The sequence below is a fragment of the Capra hircus genome, chromosome 13 (genome assembly GCF_001704415.2).
Source record: "Capra hircus breed San Clemente chromosome 13, ASM170441v1, whole genome shotgun sequence".
In the NCBI taxonomy this organism is placed as follows: domain Eukaryota; kingdom Metazoa; phylum Chordata; class Mammalia; order Artiodactyla; family Bovidae; genus Capra; species Capra hircus.
Window position 1 is genome coordinate 50694401 of NC_030820.1, and position 15873 is coordinate 50710273.

Genomic DNA, 15873 nt, shown 5'->3' on the forward strand with positions numbered 1-15873 from the left:
CTTGCAGAGCCCAGAAATGAGGGTAGCTCCCTGAGGCTCCTGTGCCTGGCCCTTGTCCAGCAATGGCTGCCTGGAAAGCACTCACAAGGATATCCTTCAATTCATCTGGCTGCTGCAGGGGGGCACCCTAGCCGCCACCCTGCACAGATGCCCCAGTAGACATGTCTCCCTCCTTACTCCCCAACAATCCCCAGTGCATGGAACAAAATAAGGGACAAATATGAAAGGGGCATAGGCAGTAGGGGCTGGGTCTGCTTCTAAATGTGTGGCCAAGTGCTCCAGCCCCTCCACGTTTGAATAGTGATAAAACCAACATGCATGCAAACTTCAGTAAGTAAAATGCCAGGAACCATTCTAAGGTTTATACAGATAAACTCATTTAATCCTCACAATACTAGGACATGTATAGATGTATAGGATATCTACATAATTTTACTATTCATAAAATTATACAGGTGAGAAAACTGAGGCATAGAGAGATTAACACCTTGCCCAAGAGCACAGAGTTAGTAAGAAACAGAACAGGGCCTAACTTACCCTACACTGCAGCGGTGCATACTTACCCACTGGGCACTCTGCCTCTCATGCCCTCATCTCTACCTGGCTAGGCAGGGAAAGGTGAGAGGAGCATTTAGCGGCCACCTGCTTTGGACCAGGCACTTAACAAAGATCTGTATGCTCCAATCTCAGGAGAATTCAGTGAAGGATGAGACACAATCCTCATTGTCCACATGGGTAAGCAAGACCAGAGAAGTCTGATTATCTGCCAAGGCCACACAGCCCACAAAGAGGTGGAGCTGAAATCCAAACCTTGGCCTGAGCTCTGTCCTGCAGGTTCTCCCTCTCCAACCCCCATAGGGAGCTGAAGAGAACAGAGACTAGGATGAGGAGGCTGGAGAGGGGCTCTTTAGGTGCTCCTCAGGTCTGGCACCTCATCAGGCTTCCCAGGGGTCCATGGGAATCTCTGGACCTCCTCCCATCCTTGTGTGGTAGGGAGGGGAACCAGAGAGACAGGGGACTAAGTCCTTAAAGATGGGCCTCCCTGCTGCTCTGCAGGGGGCTACTGGGCCACTGGGGGCTAGAGCAATGTCCCCTACCCCATCTATTGGTTGCAGGGACCAGGCAGGATGGGGAAGGTTTCCGACCCACTGTGGTCCCCAGTGGCACCTCCTGATTCTTGCACTTGGGTAAAGAGGGATAAGGCCTAGATGGGAGCACCTTCTCCAGGGGTTAAGGGCAACAACCAGATGGCCAGCTGGGTGAGGACTGGAGCACCAGGAGCAGCCCAGGGCCCAGTAAGCCAAGGATGGTGGGGGAGCCACCAAGGGCATGAGATGGGACAGAAATACTGCCCCCAAGGACTAGGCCTGTGGCCCCCTGCCTCCCTTCTGACCCAGCTTCTGCCAGCCCTGAAAAAAGGGTCAAGGATGGTGAGACAGCTCGGCTCTGTGACTCAGGCAGATGTACAATGGGAAAGAGAGAAGATGAACGGCAAGAAGGACCCAGGAGCTTCACTGCGGTAGGCGCCGCCGGTACAGTGAAGCCAGGAGCACTAGAAGTGCCCCGGCCATGGCCACCCCGAGCCACGGAGCCCAGGGCAAGGTCCTGACCACAGGCAATTCCTCCCCGTCTTCCTCTGCCTGGAATTTCGGGGTAGTGTGTGTCCCGGGGCTGTCCCCCAGGAGGGAGGTGCTGGGGTTCTCATGGATCCTAATGGTGTCTTCAGACACATACTCGTTCTCCTCGGGGGCATTGTCAGGCCCCATGCCCAGGGAGTTACTGTGGCTGATGGCGAGATCCGCGGAGCAGCCTGAGAACGGCTGGCTGTCCATCCTAGATAGCAGCCTTCCAGGCTTGCTCAGCTCCAGCTCTGAGCCACAGCAGTCAGAGCTGCTGTCTGGCCAGAGTGATGTGCCTCCAGTGGCAGTGCCTGTGGGCACTGGTGATGCTGGAGTCTCCTGGGAAAGAAAGGAGGAACTAGAGGGACTGAGGATGGTAGGGGACAAGCCAGGTTGGGTAGCCCCACTCCCAGGACAGGCCAAAAACTGACACCCCAACCCCTCAGTAGCCAGCCCACAGTGCCAAAAGGTAATCTTCTCTTGGGGACTCAACTCACTGATGGTGCAGGAAGACAGTCGGGGAAGAGGGGACTAAGGCCCTGCAGGAGCATCAGTGGTGAGACTTCCTCCAGGGCTGAGACCTCTACTCACTGGCCTGCTTCTGAACTCACTTCTACCCCAGGGAGCCCTTGGCCATGTGTGGTCTGCTCTACTTTGACTTTCTGCCTGGTCTTGATGGCCATAAAGTAGCCACAGGGTCAGAGGTTGGGCCATGGACTTGGTTCCTCCAGGCAGACAGCAGCAGCAGGGTCAGATAAGCAGGCTCAGAGGCAACTGCGGAGGCTACTAGGTCAGAGTAGATGGGCTGGGACTAGAGTCTGTAAAACCTTGGTCACGGTGGGGCAAGCCAGATATCCCAGCAGTGAAGAGCAAGGTGTTGAGGCAAACAGGAATGTTTCTTCATCTGCAAAATAACACTGCTGAGCTTAAAGGGGAGCTGTGAGCTCTAAATGGGTTAATGCACATGACCAGCAGAGGTGGTTCAGCAAGCCTGACCCTCCTGAAGCATCCACACTTGACAGCTCTAATGATTATTATTATTCTAAAGAACAAGGTATTAGGTCTGGATGAGATTGGGTCTCAGTTCTCCCTATTCCCTCAAAAAGCAGCCCTGGATCAGGCTGGAGTCAGAATGGAGACTAGAGAGGGGCTGGGGGGAGAGGCTTCGATCAGTGCTGGGAGGGGTAAGAACTCACCTTCACGAGTCTATTGCTGCTCCTGATGGTGAGCCTTGTGTCGGCAGGCACCTTACTGGCCACTGTGCTTGCAGGCATCCTGTGGTCAGGTTTCCCACTAGTAGGCACTTTGGGTGGCACCATGCCAGAACGCACTGAGTTGATGGGCAACCTGGATGGTGCTAGACTGGTGGGCATTGCACCAGGGGGCTTCAAGCTTGGCAACTTGGAAGGCACTGAGCTGCCAAATGCTGAATTGGTGGGCACCTTGGAGGGCACTGTGCTAGCAGTCATAGGGTTGTTGGGCACCCCTGCCCCACTGGAACAGATGGTACCTTCAGCCTGGTCACCAGCACCTCCTGCAGAGGTCAAGCCAATGGAGGAGGAGGAGGTGCCAACAGATGGAGCTGACACTGGGGGTCCAGGCAAGCGGCTTGCCCTGGGCGTAGAACGGGCCAAGGGCTGGAAGGAGACAGTCGGAGACACAGGCCCATGGAGTGACGTGGAACTGGAGACCACGCCTGCAGTTGGTGAAAGAAAATGAGAAACACAAACCCACAGGAATGTTATCCTTGGATCAGAGGGATAGAGAAGGGTCTCTCTGTCCCAACTCACACTATCCCTACTGCATCCAACCTCCCACCCATGGAGGAGTCTCCAGTCCCTTTAGTCGCTGATCCCAGGGCTGAAGGCCTAATGGTTGCAGATAAATCCTTGATCCTGTCCCTCCTCAGTCCCTGACCTGTTGTCTCACAAGAGCAAAATGATCCCTCCCTCTAACAGGGTCTAGGAGCCTGAAAATCATTATTAGTTTTCCTCTCTGCATTTTTTTCTCCTGCCTGGGACACCCTCTTTTCTCTTGTCTGCCTCTTTCAACCTCTGCTTAGACTAGCAGAATCCTGGATGTTTCTCCCACTGCCATCTTTCTTCTGAGCAGGAACAGAGGCCAGGGCAAGGGGCAGCAGGATGACTCAAGTAGAAGAGCTCACACCAGTCATAGGGCACCAGAGGCCCAGTGACCGCCCCCCTTCTAGGAGGCCTAAGGGCTTGTGGGCGCAGGGACAAAACCATCCCTGGGAGGAGGGCCTGAACTGGGGAAAGCAGGAGGGAGTAGGTGGTGATGGTCCATAAAGGCAGTTATATAAGGATTTGCCACGGAACTCTGAAAACACACATGCCAGGCCCTACATCTGACAAAGATCAGGAGTGATTCTGATGTCCACCCCATTCCTACCCCAAATCTACCACCATAACATCTCATGGGACCTGTGTCCATACTTATACTGAAATCAAAGTGCCCATCGTCTCCCTGGTCCACAGCAGTATTTTCTGAAAAGGTGTTCCACAGCAGGCTGGCACTGCCAAGTGCAAAAGGATGCTTGAGATAGAGTGACAGGAGCATGGAACACTAAGGATGGCTTCTCTGAACCTTTAACTGCTCATGTGCCTTGTGGCTGTTCCATGGGCACTGGTGCCTGGCTGGGCACCAATGTTATGTGGAACTCAGTTGAGGAAATATGCCAGCCTGAAAGATGAGAGTAGACAGTATTATACTCCTGAGACGTCTGATGTCAGGGTCCAGGCCCTTGGATGATGAAGAATATACTTCCTCTGGACACTGAAATGTTTGAGTGATTTGCTGGGAGCTGGAGACCCCTTTGGGATGGGGCAGTGCTCCCTGCCAACAGCTGGCCCAGCCCTGTACTCTCCTTACACTGTCCTCTAGGTCCTGGCGGATCCCTTATATAGTCCCTTAGGCATAGTGCAGACGTGGCCCTAATTCACTTCTTCTACCTGTATCCACGCCCTCTGCAATGTGACCTTATCAGTCCTCTCATCAAGGGATGGAGTCTATCTTTCTACTCCTCGATGCTGGGCTGGCCTGGTAATTTGCTCTGTCCCACAGAAAGAGGCAGGAGGAAAACTGGATCAGTTTTGAACCTATGACCCAGGAGTCCTCTCTCCCTCTCTCAGAACAGAGCTTGGCTCACGTATATTAAATGGGCTTGTCTATGGGAGATGAGAGGTTCATGGAAGAGAACTGAGATGCTCTAGCCAAGAACCATAAACAACTTATATGTAAACTGATGTGTATACAAGAGGGAATTCAGCCCAGCTGAGCCAGCCCAAACTGCTGACCCACACAATCATGAGCTGAATAAATAGTTCTTATTTTAAGCTACCAAATTCTGGGACTATCTTACAAAGCAGATACTAACCAATATGTCCTCTGAGGAAGGTCGTTCCCTGGGGAATACCACCTTTGCCTCCTGTCCAAGAAAGCCACAGGGACAACCCGCTTACCCTCACTGGGAGGTCAGAAAGGCGCTCTAATTCCAGAGTCCACGCATACCTGCTGTGTGGGTACTGCCCAGTTCTGTGTCTTGCTCCTGATGTACACTGGAGGTCAGAGTGCTGAGGGCCACCGTGTCAGACAAGGGCTCCAGGGGGCCACCCAGCCTCTTCAGGACAGCCCCAGAATGGGATGGTTGTGGGGCTTTCTCTGAATTCTGCAAGAAGGAATATAGGAATAAGGCAGTCGCTTCTTCCAGGAGCTGGCAAAGGGCAACTTGTGCTTGAGACAGCTCCTACAGGCCACAGTCCATGCCACAAGGAACGGGACCAAGGAAGCTTTTACCTCGGCCTTGGCCATTGCTAGAACGTCTGTCTACAGGTGACTATGAACCTCTTTCATAGAAAATCATAGTATGGGGGAGTCTCTACTCATCTGTCTGGCCCTAAAGAAAAGTCTCCCTCTCTGGGGCCACTGCACAGACCCTTTCTCAGGCTTGAAGTTCATGATTTGGTGTCTCCTGGACATCTAACTGCCCAGTCATCATATCCCAATAGAATCAGCCATATTTCCCCAAAACTTGGCTTTACTGGTGATGATTACAGCTCCAACCATCCATCCCTTACCCCACCACCTCCTGCTCCCTCACTCCCCCTATCTGGTCATACCCTGATCCCTTGACTCAGCTCAACATCTCAAATGGACCATTGCAAAGACCTCAAAATTGTGACCTCACAGCTGACTGATGACAAAGGGGTAAGGCTGCCATGTGGTGAAGACCTGGTCAACAGTCTGGCAGCTGGTCTGGGGCAGATCCACATTGCGAGAGCTTGGGGTTCTGAGCAGAGTTTAGGCAGGATCTGTGGGGGGCTTCCAGAAAGCTGGGTGGGCAGAAGCACGAAGACAGGAACACAATAGCAGAAGGCGTGTGGCCGCACCTCTCCCAGGGACTCTGGTAGCTGGGTATCCTGGACAGGCAGAGGGTAACTTGGCTCGTACTCTGTGTGGCCATTGCCAGGGATGCTGGGGGCCACAGCACGTGTGGAGGGCCTTGGAATCTCAGCAGGAACTGGTGGTGCCTCCAGCGGGGCTGGAGGGTGGTTTGGATTCCCTGAAGGATAAAGATAAAATGATGTCAAGGAGGAAATGGAGACTCTCAGGGACAGGAGAGGCCTGGGTGCTCCCAGGTCATGGTTATCAGTTTCCCCACAGCATCAAAAGCTACCCTGAGGTGGAAGGCACCCCTCAGAGGAGACCCGTGTCACCAAGTGGGAGGCAGGTACTAGAGGGAGAGTGGAGATGGAGAGGGCAAGGAGCAGTACAGGCAGGAGAGGGGAGAGCGTGGGGGGTGCCTCAGAAGCCTCTCACCACCTGCCTGTATCAGCAGTCACCACTTCTCTGTCCCCAGGCATTCTGGACACAGTGGCTTTCTTCTCCCCCTTGTGGGTGGCTTTCACCACTAACTGACCCTTGACCTAAAGCTGCTTCCTTAACCTCTGCCCTTTGCCCCCACCAACCATGCCTGGTCCTACCATAGCTGTGTCTGGGGAAATCACAAATTGTTAATCTCCACAAATGAAGAGATGAGGTAGGAAGGAAGGAAAGAAGGGGTGTGGGGAGAAAGAAAGGCAAACACGGTGATATTTTTAAGGCTGTGGATCTGAGCAGTGTGTCAGGAATTGTCTCTATCTGAAATATAGGTCTTGTGTGAGTTTTCTTCCTGCCTCAGACCCTGAGACCCTGGCCTCAGTGGACCCCCTGAGTACTTGGCTTGGCAGGGAGCATTGAGAGCGCACTGAGGGATAGCAGGGCAACTCGGGGTTGGACGGAGTGGGCGGTTAGGAGGCTCTAGGGGAAACCGGGGGGGGGGAGGAGATGAGGGGAAAGGAAGGAAGAAGCCCATGAGGACGAAAGGAGGGACAGTCACGGGATGGGGAGAGAAGAGGTGAACAGAGAGAGGGAACAAGGGAGAGGAGACAGGAGGAAGTGAGAAAAGCATGGCAGGCAAACATCATAGCTGCAAAAATTAGAGGAGGCTCCATTAGTTGGGCACGTGGAAGGTGCTAGCTCCCACTGAGTGCTCAACATGCCATCATCCTGTGGTGTTCACAGCAGCCCTACAAGCTAGACATTGCCATTAGTCCCATTTTACAGAGAAGACTGAGACTTAGGGAATGAAGGGGATTGGTCAAAGGGTTAATAAGGATTAATAAGTCGCCTAGCAGGGATCTACACTCAGGTTTGCCCACTGCCCAGGAATGATGGGAGAGAAGGTGACAGAGGAAGACAGAAGGTATAGGGTAAGGGGAGAGGGACAGCGAAGGCCAAGGGAATCAGAGGAGTTCCAGAAGAGGGGCCAGGGCAGGTGGCTCACGTGGCAGGTTGCTCTGGTAGACACGGGCCACTTCATCAGCGAGACCATTATGCTCACAGATCCTCAGTGCCCTGATGAAGGTATGCACCCAGCCATTCCTCCGCCGAAGACTGTCGAAGAGGTCCCAGAGGGTGCCCTGGTTCCCCCTGCGCTCATAGGTGGCCCGAAGTCGGTCCTGAAAGACACAGCCCCGCCACCCAGATCAAGTCAGGTAGCCCTGACCCCCTCCCCACAGCCGCAAGTGGAGGTACCTAGAAAGCTACAAGATGGAGGCAGCCATCTGAAGCTGGGTCAGAGCCCAGGACAAGGCCAGAGTTTTGAGCCCAAGTTCCCAGACCCAGGAAATAGGTCTTTACTGTGTCCCAGGCTCTCTTCTCAGGGCTTTGCGTGAATCGTCTCATTTAATGCTATCAGTATCCCTACTCAACTGATGAGGAAACTTGAGGCTTAGCACATACAAACAAGTGACCAGATACCAGAAACCCACAGAAAACATTTACAGCGGAACTAAATGATAAGGAATTCCTGCAAACACCAAAATACAAGAGAAAGGAGCCAAACTTCACCAGCCACAAACTCAAATACCACCAGCATCTGCATGCAGGAAGCAGAGGGAGGCCTCAGGGTTCAATGTGGAGACAGCTAAAACTAGGAGGGGCTGGGCTCACCTCACTAGGAGCCCACAGCAAGTGCCAAAGGGGCTAGCACCATCTGGCTCCCAAGGACTCTGAAAGCTGAGCCCTGGGACTCTGCCAGGATGGGTCCCATGACCAGGAGAAAGGAATTGAGACTAAGCAGGAAGGACAAGAGATGGAGAAGGTTCCAGCGAAAGCGAGTAAGGCGGCCTGAGCCCAGAAATCTCAGTGCTATATTTTGGAGCACTATACCAAAACAACACAAGAACCTTAGTAGGGTTGGAAAGGACACCCTGAGCCACACGTCATTCTGAAGGTTAGAAAACTGTCAACAATGGGAAGCAGGATACAGATGACAGAGAAGGAAGGAGTTGGTCCTGGCCTGGGAGAAATTCTGAATTCCACAACCCTGCCCCCAGTCAGTGCCTGACTGTCGGGCCCTGGCTTACCTGGTCACTTGTTGTGAGGCAGGACAGGTGAGGCAGAATATCCAGAACATGAATATTGCAAAAATTGCTGTGATTGTTGCGGATATACTGATAAGTTCTGTCCTCGGCAAACGTCATCACTGTCTGGGTTCTGAACTGGCAGAGGGCTCTGGCCCATGAAGGGTGGATGGACTGAGAGGAATAAAGGCTGGAAGAAAGCAGAGCATTCATGGCAACCAGGTTGGGGGTAGGGTTGGACAAAAGGCAATTCTTTCTTTTCCACCTCTTTGGAACATTTGCTTTTTTCTTTAATCATCCTACTTTATCACATTTTTATTTGGCTGCGCCGGGTCTTAGTAACAGCATGTGGGATCTTAGTTCCCTGATAAGGGATAAAACCCGCGAGCCCTGCATTGGAAGGCAGATTCTTAACCACTGGACCACCAAGGAAGTCACCATCCTACTTTATTATTGTCTTAGTATCAGAGGCCCTCAGTGAATTTGCTTAAAAACAAACTAATGGGGGAAAAAAAATCAGATTCAGAAGACCTAGGGCCCAATTCTGCCCATCAGGTTGGTCAGTGTTTGGGAAGAGCTCTGGCTCCTGCCTCATCATCCCCAGGTCTGAATGTGCCCCCAGCTGCTGAGAGCAACAGGGCTGCTTCTTTGGAGAACACTGAGGGGGAAGAAGACAGGGAGGAAGGGGAAGAAATGGGGGAGGAGAAGGGGTAGAGGGAGAGGAGGAGGAGGAGAACAAGGCACCCAACATAATAATAGGATCTATCCTATTCTTACCATGAAGAAAATGCAGTACCAAGGAATTAAGGGGGCTTGCTAGTTAGTAGAAGAGCAAAGAACTGAGGTCTTTAGGATCTGGGATCAGGTTCTTCCCAGAACTTGACTGCAGGCCCATCATTACATTAAAACTTGCCATGTACAGACTTTCAGGTAGGAGGCTAAGTTCCATTCCTGGGTGTGACTCCAGGAAAGTTATCAGCCTTTCCCAGGATTATCCTCACCCCTAAAATGGCTCAGAGAGGTTGTTCTGAAAATACAGTAGTTCAGTCTTATAAGCCTGAAATTTTAAAATGCCCCAGGGACTTCCCTGGCAGTACAGTGGTTAAGACTCCATGCCTCCACTGCAGGGGTCACTGGTGGGAACAAAGATTTCACATGCCACAGGGCATGGCCAAAAAAAAAAAAACACACACATAAAAGTGCTCCAAATACAATCAATTGCTGCCGGTTGCTTATGTAGCACTTACCGCAATTTTCAATTATAGATCTGTTTGTTTGCTTGCTCCTTTTTTAAGAAAAATTTCTATTTCATTTATTTTTGCTCTGCCAAGTGGCATGAGGGATCTTAGTTCCCCAACTAGGATCAAACCTGTGTCCCCTACAGTGGTAGCATGGACTCTTAACCATTGGGCCACCAGGGAAGTACCTGCTTGTTTCTTATTTGCCTTTCTCATGGGAGAGAGCTGTAGGGAATAAGACAGACAAGATCTCTGCCATCATCCAATTTACATTCTACTAGAATGGGATAGACAAATCAGTAAAAATATACATAAATAAGGATTTCAGATAGCAATAAAGGTTATAGAGAAAATAAAGCAGATGAGACAGTCCCTGAAGATGGGGATGCTTCTTGAACTGGGTTGGGGAAGGAAGTCTTTTTGAATTGACATTTGAGCTGAATGGTTCTTGGCTGTAAGGAGATCAGTATTTTGGGCATAGGACACAGCAAGTTAGCAGTCCTAAGGTGGGAACAAGCTTGACATGTTTAAAGAATAGAAAGTAGACTGGAGTTGTCCAGGTTTAGAAGGCGAGGGGGAGGGGCAGGTATCAAGGTCAAGAAGGTTGGGAAGGACTGCTAATGCAGGACATTATAGGAAAGGACTTTGTGTTTTATTTGGAGTGAAACAGGGAGCCGTTGGAGGGTTCTAAGCAGGAAAAGGAGAGGATTTGATTTATGTTAAAGACTTCTGTGGTGGTTGTAAGGACCCTGGGCTGTGGCGGGGTCATGATGGAAGCAGGGAGACAAGTCAGGAGGTCACAGCAGGGAATACATGACAGGTATGGCCAGGATGATAACCATGGGGTGGCGACAGGTGACTGGATTCTGATATTTTGTGGATATGAGAGGTGAAGGAGAGAGAAGAATCAAAGATTACTTCTTAGGCACTGGGTGGATGGAGAGTGTCACTTAGCAAGCCAGAAAATCCAGGGGAGAAGCAGTGGTGCAGAGAAGACTCCAGAACTCCATTTTCAACAAGTGAAGCTTGAGATGCTATCAGATATTCAAAGGGGTTTTCAGGGAGAGAATTGGGCAGAGGACAGAGAGGGAGACTGGAGTTGAAACATGGGTGTCAAGCTTGGTGAGAACTCTAGGAGACAGTGTTGCAAAGCAGAGAGTGCCTAAAAGTTGCTGAGGCTCCCAGTCCCCTGCCACATGGGAAATGGTGCAGCTGTCCTCCCTACCTGCTGCCCACTGGCCCCATGGCCGCCTGCTGCATGACTTCCTTTGCCAACCACAAGTGCTATACCTCTTGTGGAGCGAGAACCAACAACAGAAGTCAAGAGGATCAGGGAGGTGGGGCGGGGGTCCTCTGAGCCTTCAAGAGAGGAACAGAGAACTCTGTGGTGGGGCCAGATTACTCCTTCCCTCCCACGGGATCCAGGGAGGCCCCAGGAGAGAGTCAGGTGACAAATTCTTCTGCATTCCAGCCTCAGCCCTCAAGGCATAGAGTTTGGGAAATATGGATGTATAAAATATGGATGTCTCAACCAAAAAGAAAGGAAGCTCATATTTGTTCACACTTACTGAAGGTCTACTATAGGCAAAGTGAAAGTCGCTCAGTCGTGTCCAACTCTTTGCAACCCCATGGACTATACAGCCCATGGAATTCTCCAGGCCAGAATACTGGAGTGGGTAGCCTTTCCCTTCTCCAGGGGATCTTCCCCACTCAGGAATCCAACCGGGATCTCCTGCGTTGCAGACGGATTCTTTACCAACTGAGCTATCACGTAAGCCCTCTACTATAGGCAGGCACACCCTAAATTTCTTTCATTAATTCTTGCCATAATGCTAAGAGAAGTGATGCCAAGTTGTCCAGCTGACCAGTGGCCTAACAGAATTGGAACCCAGGACTTGCTGCTTCATTGCATGTCTCACCATACATCTTGGGGGCATAGAGACCTCTGTGGCAAGTGAGACTCACACAGCCCCCTGCCTTCAAGCCCTCGGAGAGGCGAAGGACACGGCCTGGGTGAGGAGAGGTCGCTAAGTGAGAGTGTGCCTAAGACGCAATATTTAGTCCCTCCTCTTGAGAGAAATGGAAGTCTTTCCGCCAGGTCTGAGGACATTTTAGCCCTGCCCTCCACAGGAGCCAGTTCTCAGGTCCTTCCAGATGTTTTTGAGTCCTCAAAATAAGGATGTCAGTTTTGTTTTTTCCAAGGTTTTCCTGGCACCTCCTTCCGGGTCTCAGGGAAGATTGTGCTCGGAGTGTTCTGGAGTGTTCCTGACCGTCACCGCTAGGAGGGCACCAGAGGCTCAGAGAGCCCCCCCTATCCCGGAAGGGACGAGGCCTCACAACCTCTGCTCGGAATCCAGAATTCCTGGGCCAGGGTCAGGTCCGCCGAGGGCCAGGAGGCTCTTCTGAGGTGTCATCGCCGAGAACAGCCAAGACCCGGGGAGGGCAGCAGTCGCGACCACTAAAGGCGCGGCCGCTGAGATTGGCGCAACCGGGCTAGGCCTAGCCTTGTGTCACTTTGGGCCTGCGGACGGCTGGAGGAACTCAGTAACCAGAGCCCGTCCCCCTCCTTCCGCCCCAACTTCCCCTCCAGCCCGGGCAGACGTCCGCGCCACCCACCTCCAGAGCCCCGGGTGCTGGATGCGGCACGCGGAGCTCTCGCTGCCGCGAACCCCGCTATGCATTAGGACATGCTGTTCCCAGTCCCCCGCGCGCCCTAAGCCTCTTGCGCCCCGACGGACTCCGAGTCCCACTCGGCTTCTGCGCCGCGGACCACCTCCCCGAAAGGCGTCCGTGCTCCCTGAGCCCAGAGGACCGAGCTCCTGAGTGGGCGATCTTACCTTGCGAAGCCGCGACCCGGCGACCTGCCTTCAGCTGCGCCTGCGGGGCACCTTCCCCAGCTGGGAGGGAGGAGAGAGGCCGGGACCGCGCGGCCATTGGCCAGGCGCGGGGGCGGGGCTTCGCGGCCTGCTGTTGCTGCTGGTCAGCGCGGGCCGGCACTTGACCTCGGTTGGTAAGCCTATCGGCGCTGGACCTGGGATCAAAACTGACCTGGTTTTCTACTGCGTGATCGGAGGGGCAGATGATCTTTCCTTCTTTCTCTCTTCCAGGGGGAAATCTAGGGTCTGGATAGAAACCAAGTAGAAACCGAGCTGGGCTCAGTCCCAACACTTCCCACACGAAGCTACCCTCCTCCGAGGAATAATTTGAGGGTTGAGGGCTTTTATGTCGTTCGCTCCTGGACTCACAGGGCCTAGCACACAGTGTTCAATAAATGTCGGGTGTCACAAGGGTTCGAGTGCTTAACCAAGTGACACCCTTTCTGGGCCTGAGAAGGCAGGATCGGGATGTGTAGGTGTATGCAGGGCAAGGGCGCCAAGGTTGGCTCGCTCTGCACACAGGGTGTGGGCCTTGAGTGCTGCGTGGGAAAGGCCTCTAGGCTCAAGGATTTAAGGCGGTACCTCCCGACAGGCTCGCCCTTCCTCTGCTGGGCCAAAGGACAATTACCGAGTGCCCACTCTATTCCAGGTACAGACTTAAGTTTTATATCTTAGGGCCTATTAAATATTCTCAAAATAACCACATAGAAGTTTATTTTTTCCTGTTTTAAAGAGAGGTTTAAAGATCTGGGGAGATGTTTGCAATTTTTAAACATATGCTAACCCTATCACCCAGCAACCTCTCCTGGTTGACCTATAAGTCCACCTAGAAACGTGCACTATACTGTTCATGGTGGCTTCATTCACAATAGGCAAACTCTGAAAGCAACCCAAATGCCCATCGACAGGATGGAGAGACAAACCTGGTGTATTGTTGTAGTGAAAAGTAACAGAGGACAAGAACTATGGATACAGACAACAGGATGAATCTTCTCAGGATGAATGGGCACTACCGCTAACCAAGCTAAGTACAAAAAGAACATGCTGTCTGTTCCCAGTCACAAGGTAAGATAAGGTTCAAAAACATGCAAAACTCATCTATATAAATAGAATTCATACCACTGGTTACCTCTGGGGAATGCTGAAGGACTGCATACAAGAGAGCCTTCTGGAGTGATGGAACTGTTCAATATCTTGATATGCTGGTGAGTACCTGGGCTTGCACATATGCAAAAATGCATCAGCTGTATACTTAAGGTCGTTACATTTTATATTGCGACTTTAAAAAGGACAACTGAGGGCTGAGAGGTTTGCCTGAGATCACTTGCAAATGCCTGAGCACATAAATGTATCCAAAATCAGTGCTCCAAAACTGAATTGTAGAAAGATACCTGAACACCTTTCAGATAAGATTTTATTACTTTATGTAGTAACTCTGGATATTTCACAACATACAGCATTTACAAAATGTTAATGTCACACCTGAACTGTGATAAAGCCAGCTCTGCCTTGTTTAGCCAAGACAGGATCAGTGTTGGTTAGTTTGAGAATTTACTCCTGCCTGCTACCCACCCCAAATTCAGTTACCTCGTATCTAATTCTCACAAGAAAACTATTGGGAATATGGTGACAACCAAAAGCAGTTGTCACCCTCTGTCCGCTGGACCTTGCAGGGCGTTAAAAAATACAGCTTTTTCAAAAACACTATGAGATAATTGCCTCAATCCATTTGGGTCTATCTAACAAAGATACCATAGCCTGGGTGGCTTATACAACAAACATTTATTACTGGAGGCTAGGAAGTCCAAGATCAAGGTCCAACAGATTAGGTATCTGATAAAGCCTGTCTGTGATCCATGGGGTCGAAAAGAGTCGGACACGACTGAGCAACTGAACTGAACTGAAGGGCTGTCTTCCTGGATCACAAATGCAGTCTTCTTACTGTGTCCTCAGACAGCAGGAGCAAGGCAGCTATCTGGGACCTGTTAAAAGAGCACTAACTCTATTCATTAGAGCTTCACCCTTATGACCTAATCACCTCCCAAAGACACTACCTCCAAATATCATCACATTGGGGATTAGTTTTTGATATATGAATGGGAGGAGGAGTAGACATATGCATTCGGTCTATAGAAATATCAACCATTAGCACGGATATTTCAGAACAAACAAAATGGCATATCAGCAAGGATATGGAGAAGCTGGAACCCCTATACATCACTGGCGGGAATGTGAGATGGTACAGCTGCTATGGAAAATAGTATGAAAGTTCCTCAAAAAAGTAAACAGAATTACAATATGATCCAGGAATTCCACTTATAGATATACAACCCAAAGTAAAAGCAGAGACTCAAACAGTACATCTATGTTTATAGAAGCCTTATTCACAACAGCCAAAAGAAGCAACCCAAGTGTCTATTGATGGATGAATGGATAAAATAAAATATAGTATATACATACAGTAGAATATTATTCAGCCTTAAGGAAAAAAATTCTAACACATGCTGTAAAAGGTTGAACTTTGAAGGCATTAGGCTAAGTGAAATAAGCCAGTCACAAAAGGACAACTGTATGATTCCGCTTACAGGAGGTATCTGCTGCTGCTGCTAAGTCGCTTCAGTCGTGTCCGACTTGTGCGACCCCATAGATGGCAGCCCAACAGGCTCCCCCGTCCCTGGGATTCTCCAGGCAAGAACACTGGAGTGGGTTGCCATTTCCTTCTCCAATGCATGAAAGTGAAAAGTGAAAGTGAAGTTGCTCAGTCGTGTCCGACTCTTTGTGACCCCGTAGACTGCAGCCTACCAGGCTCCTCCATCCATGGGATTTTCCAGGCAAGAGTACTGGAGTGGGATCTAGAGTAGTCAAATTCATAGAATAGAAGGTAGAGTGGTGGTTGCCAGGGTCTTGAAGCATTGTAGAATGGAGAGTTAGTGTCTAATGGGTAGAGAGTTTCAGCTGGGGAAGAAGAAAAAGCTCTGGAAATGGATGGTGGAATGCAAATGTACTTAATGTAAATGTACTTAATACTACAGAACTTTATCATTAAAAATGGTTAAAATGGTAACTTTTACATTACATATATTTTGTCACACACACACACAAATCCAGATCTAGGTGGTTTCCTGCCACCTTTGTCAGGGAACCAAAAGGGCACAACATCACATCTATGGTATTTTTACTAAAACTTATAATCTGAAGTGAATTATGAGGAAAGAGT

The 15873-nt window shown here is 50.7% G+C and overlaps 1 protein-coding gene across 2 annotated transcripts; it reads right to left on the reverse strand.

The window, feature by feature from the left end:
• Positions 348-12707, reverse strand: MAVS (mitochondrial antiviral signaling protein). 2 transcript variants are annotated; one of them, XM_018057392.1, is made up of 7 exons: positions 12618-12707; positions 8546-8732; positions 7462-7636; positions 6026-6198; positions 5148-5304; positions 2816-3315; positions 348-1955 (listed from the first exon to the last, which is right to left on the reverse strand). In XM_018057392.1, the coding sequence occupies exons 2-7, from the start codon at positions 8660-8662 to the stop codon at positions 1512-1514; spliced, it is 1566 nt and encodes a 521-aa protein (XP_017912881.1). In that variant the 5' UTR covers positions 8663-8732; positions 12618-12707; the 3' UTR covers positions 348-1511. The 2 variants fall into 2 exon arrangements, with proteins under 2 accessions (XP_017912881.1, XP_017912880.1); XM_018057391.1 differs by having other exon boundaries at positions 348-1958.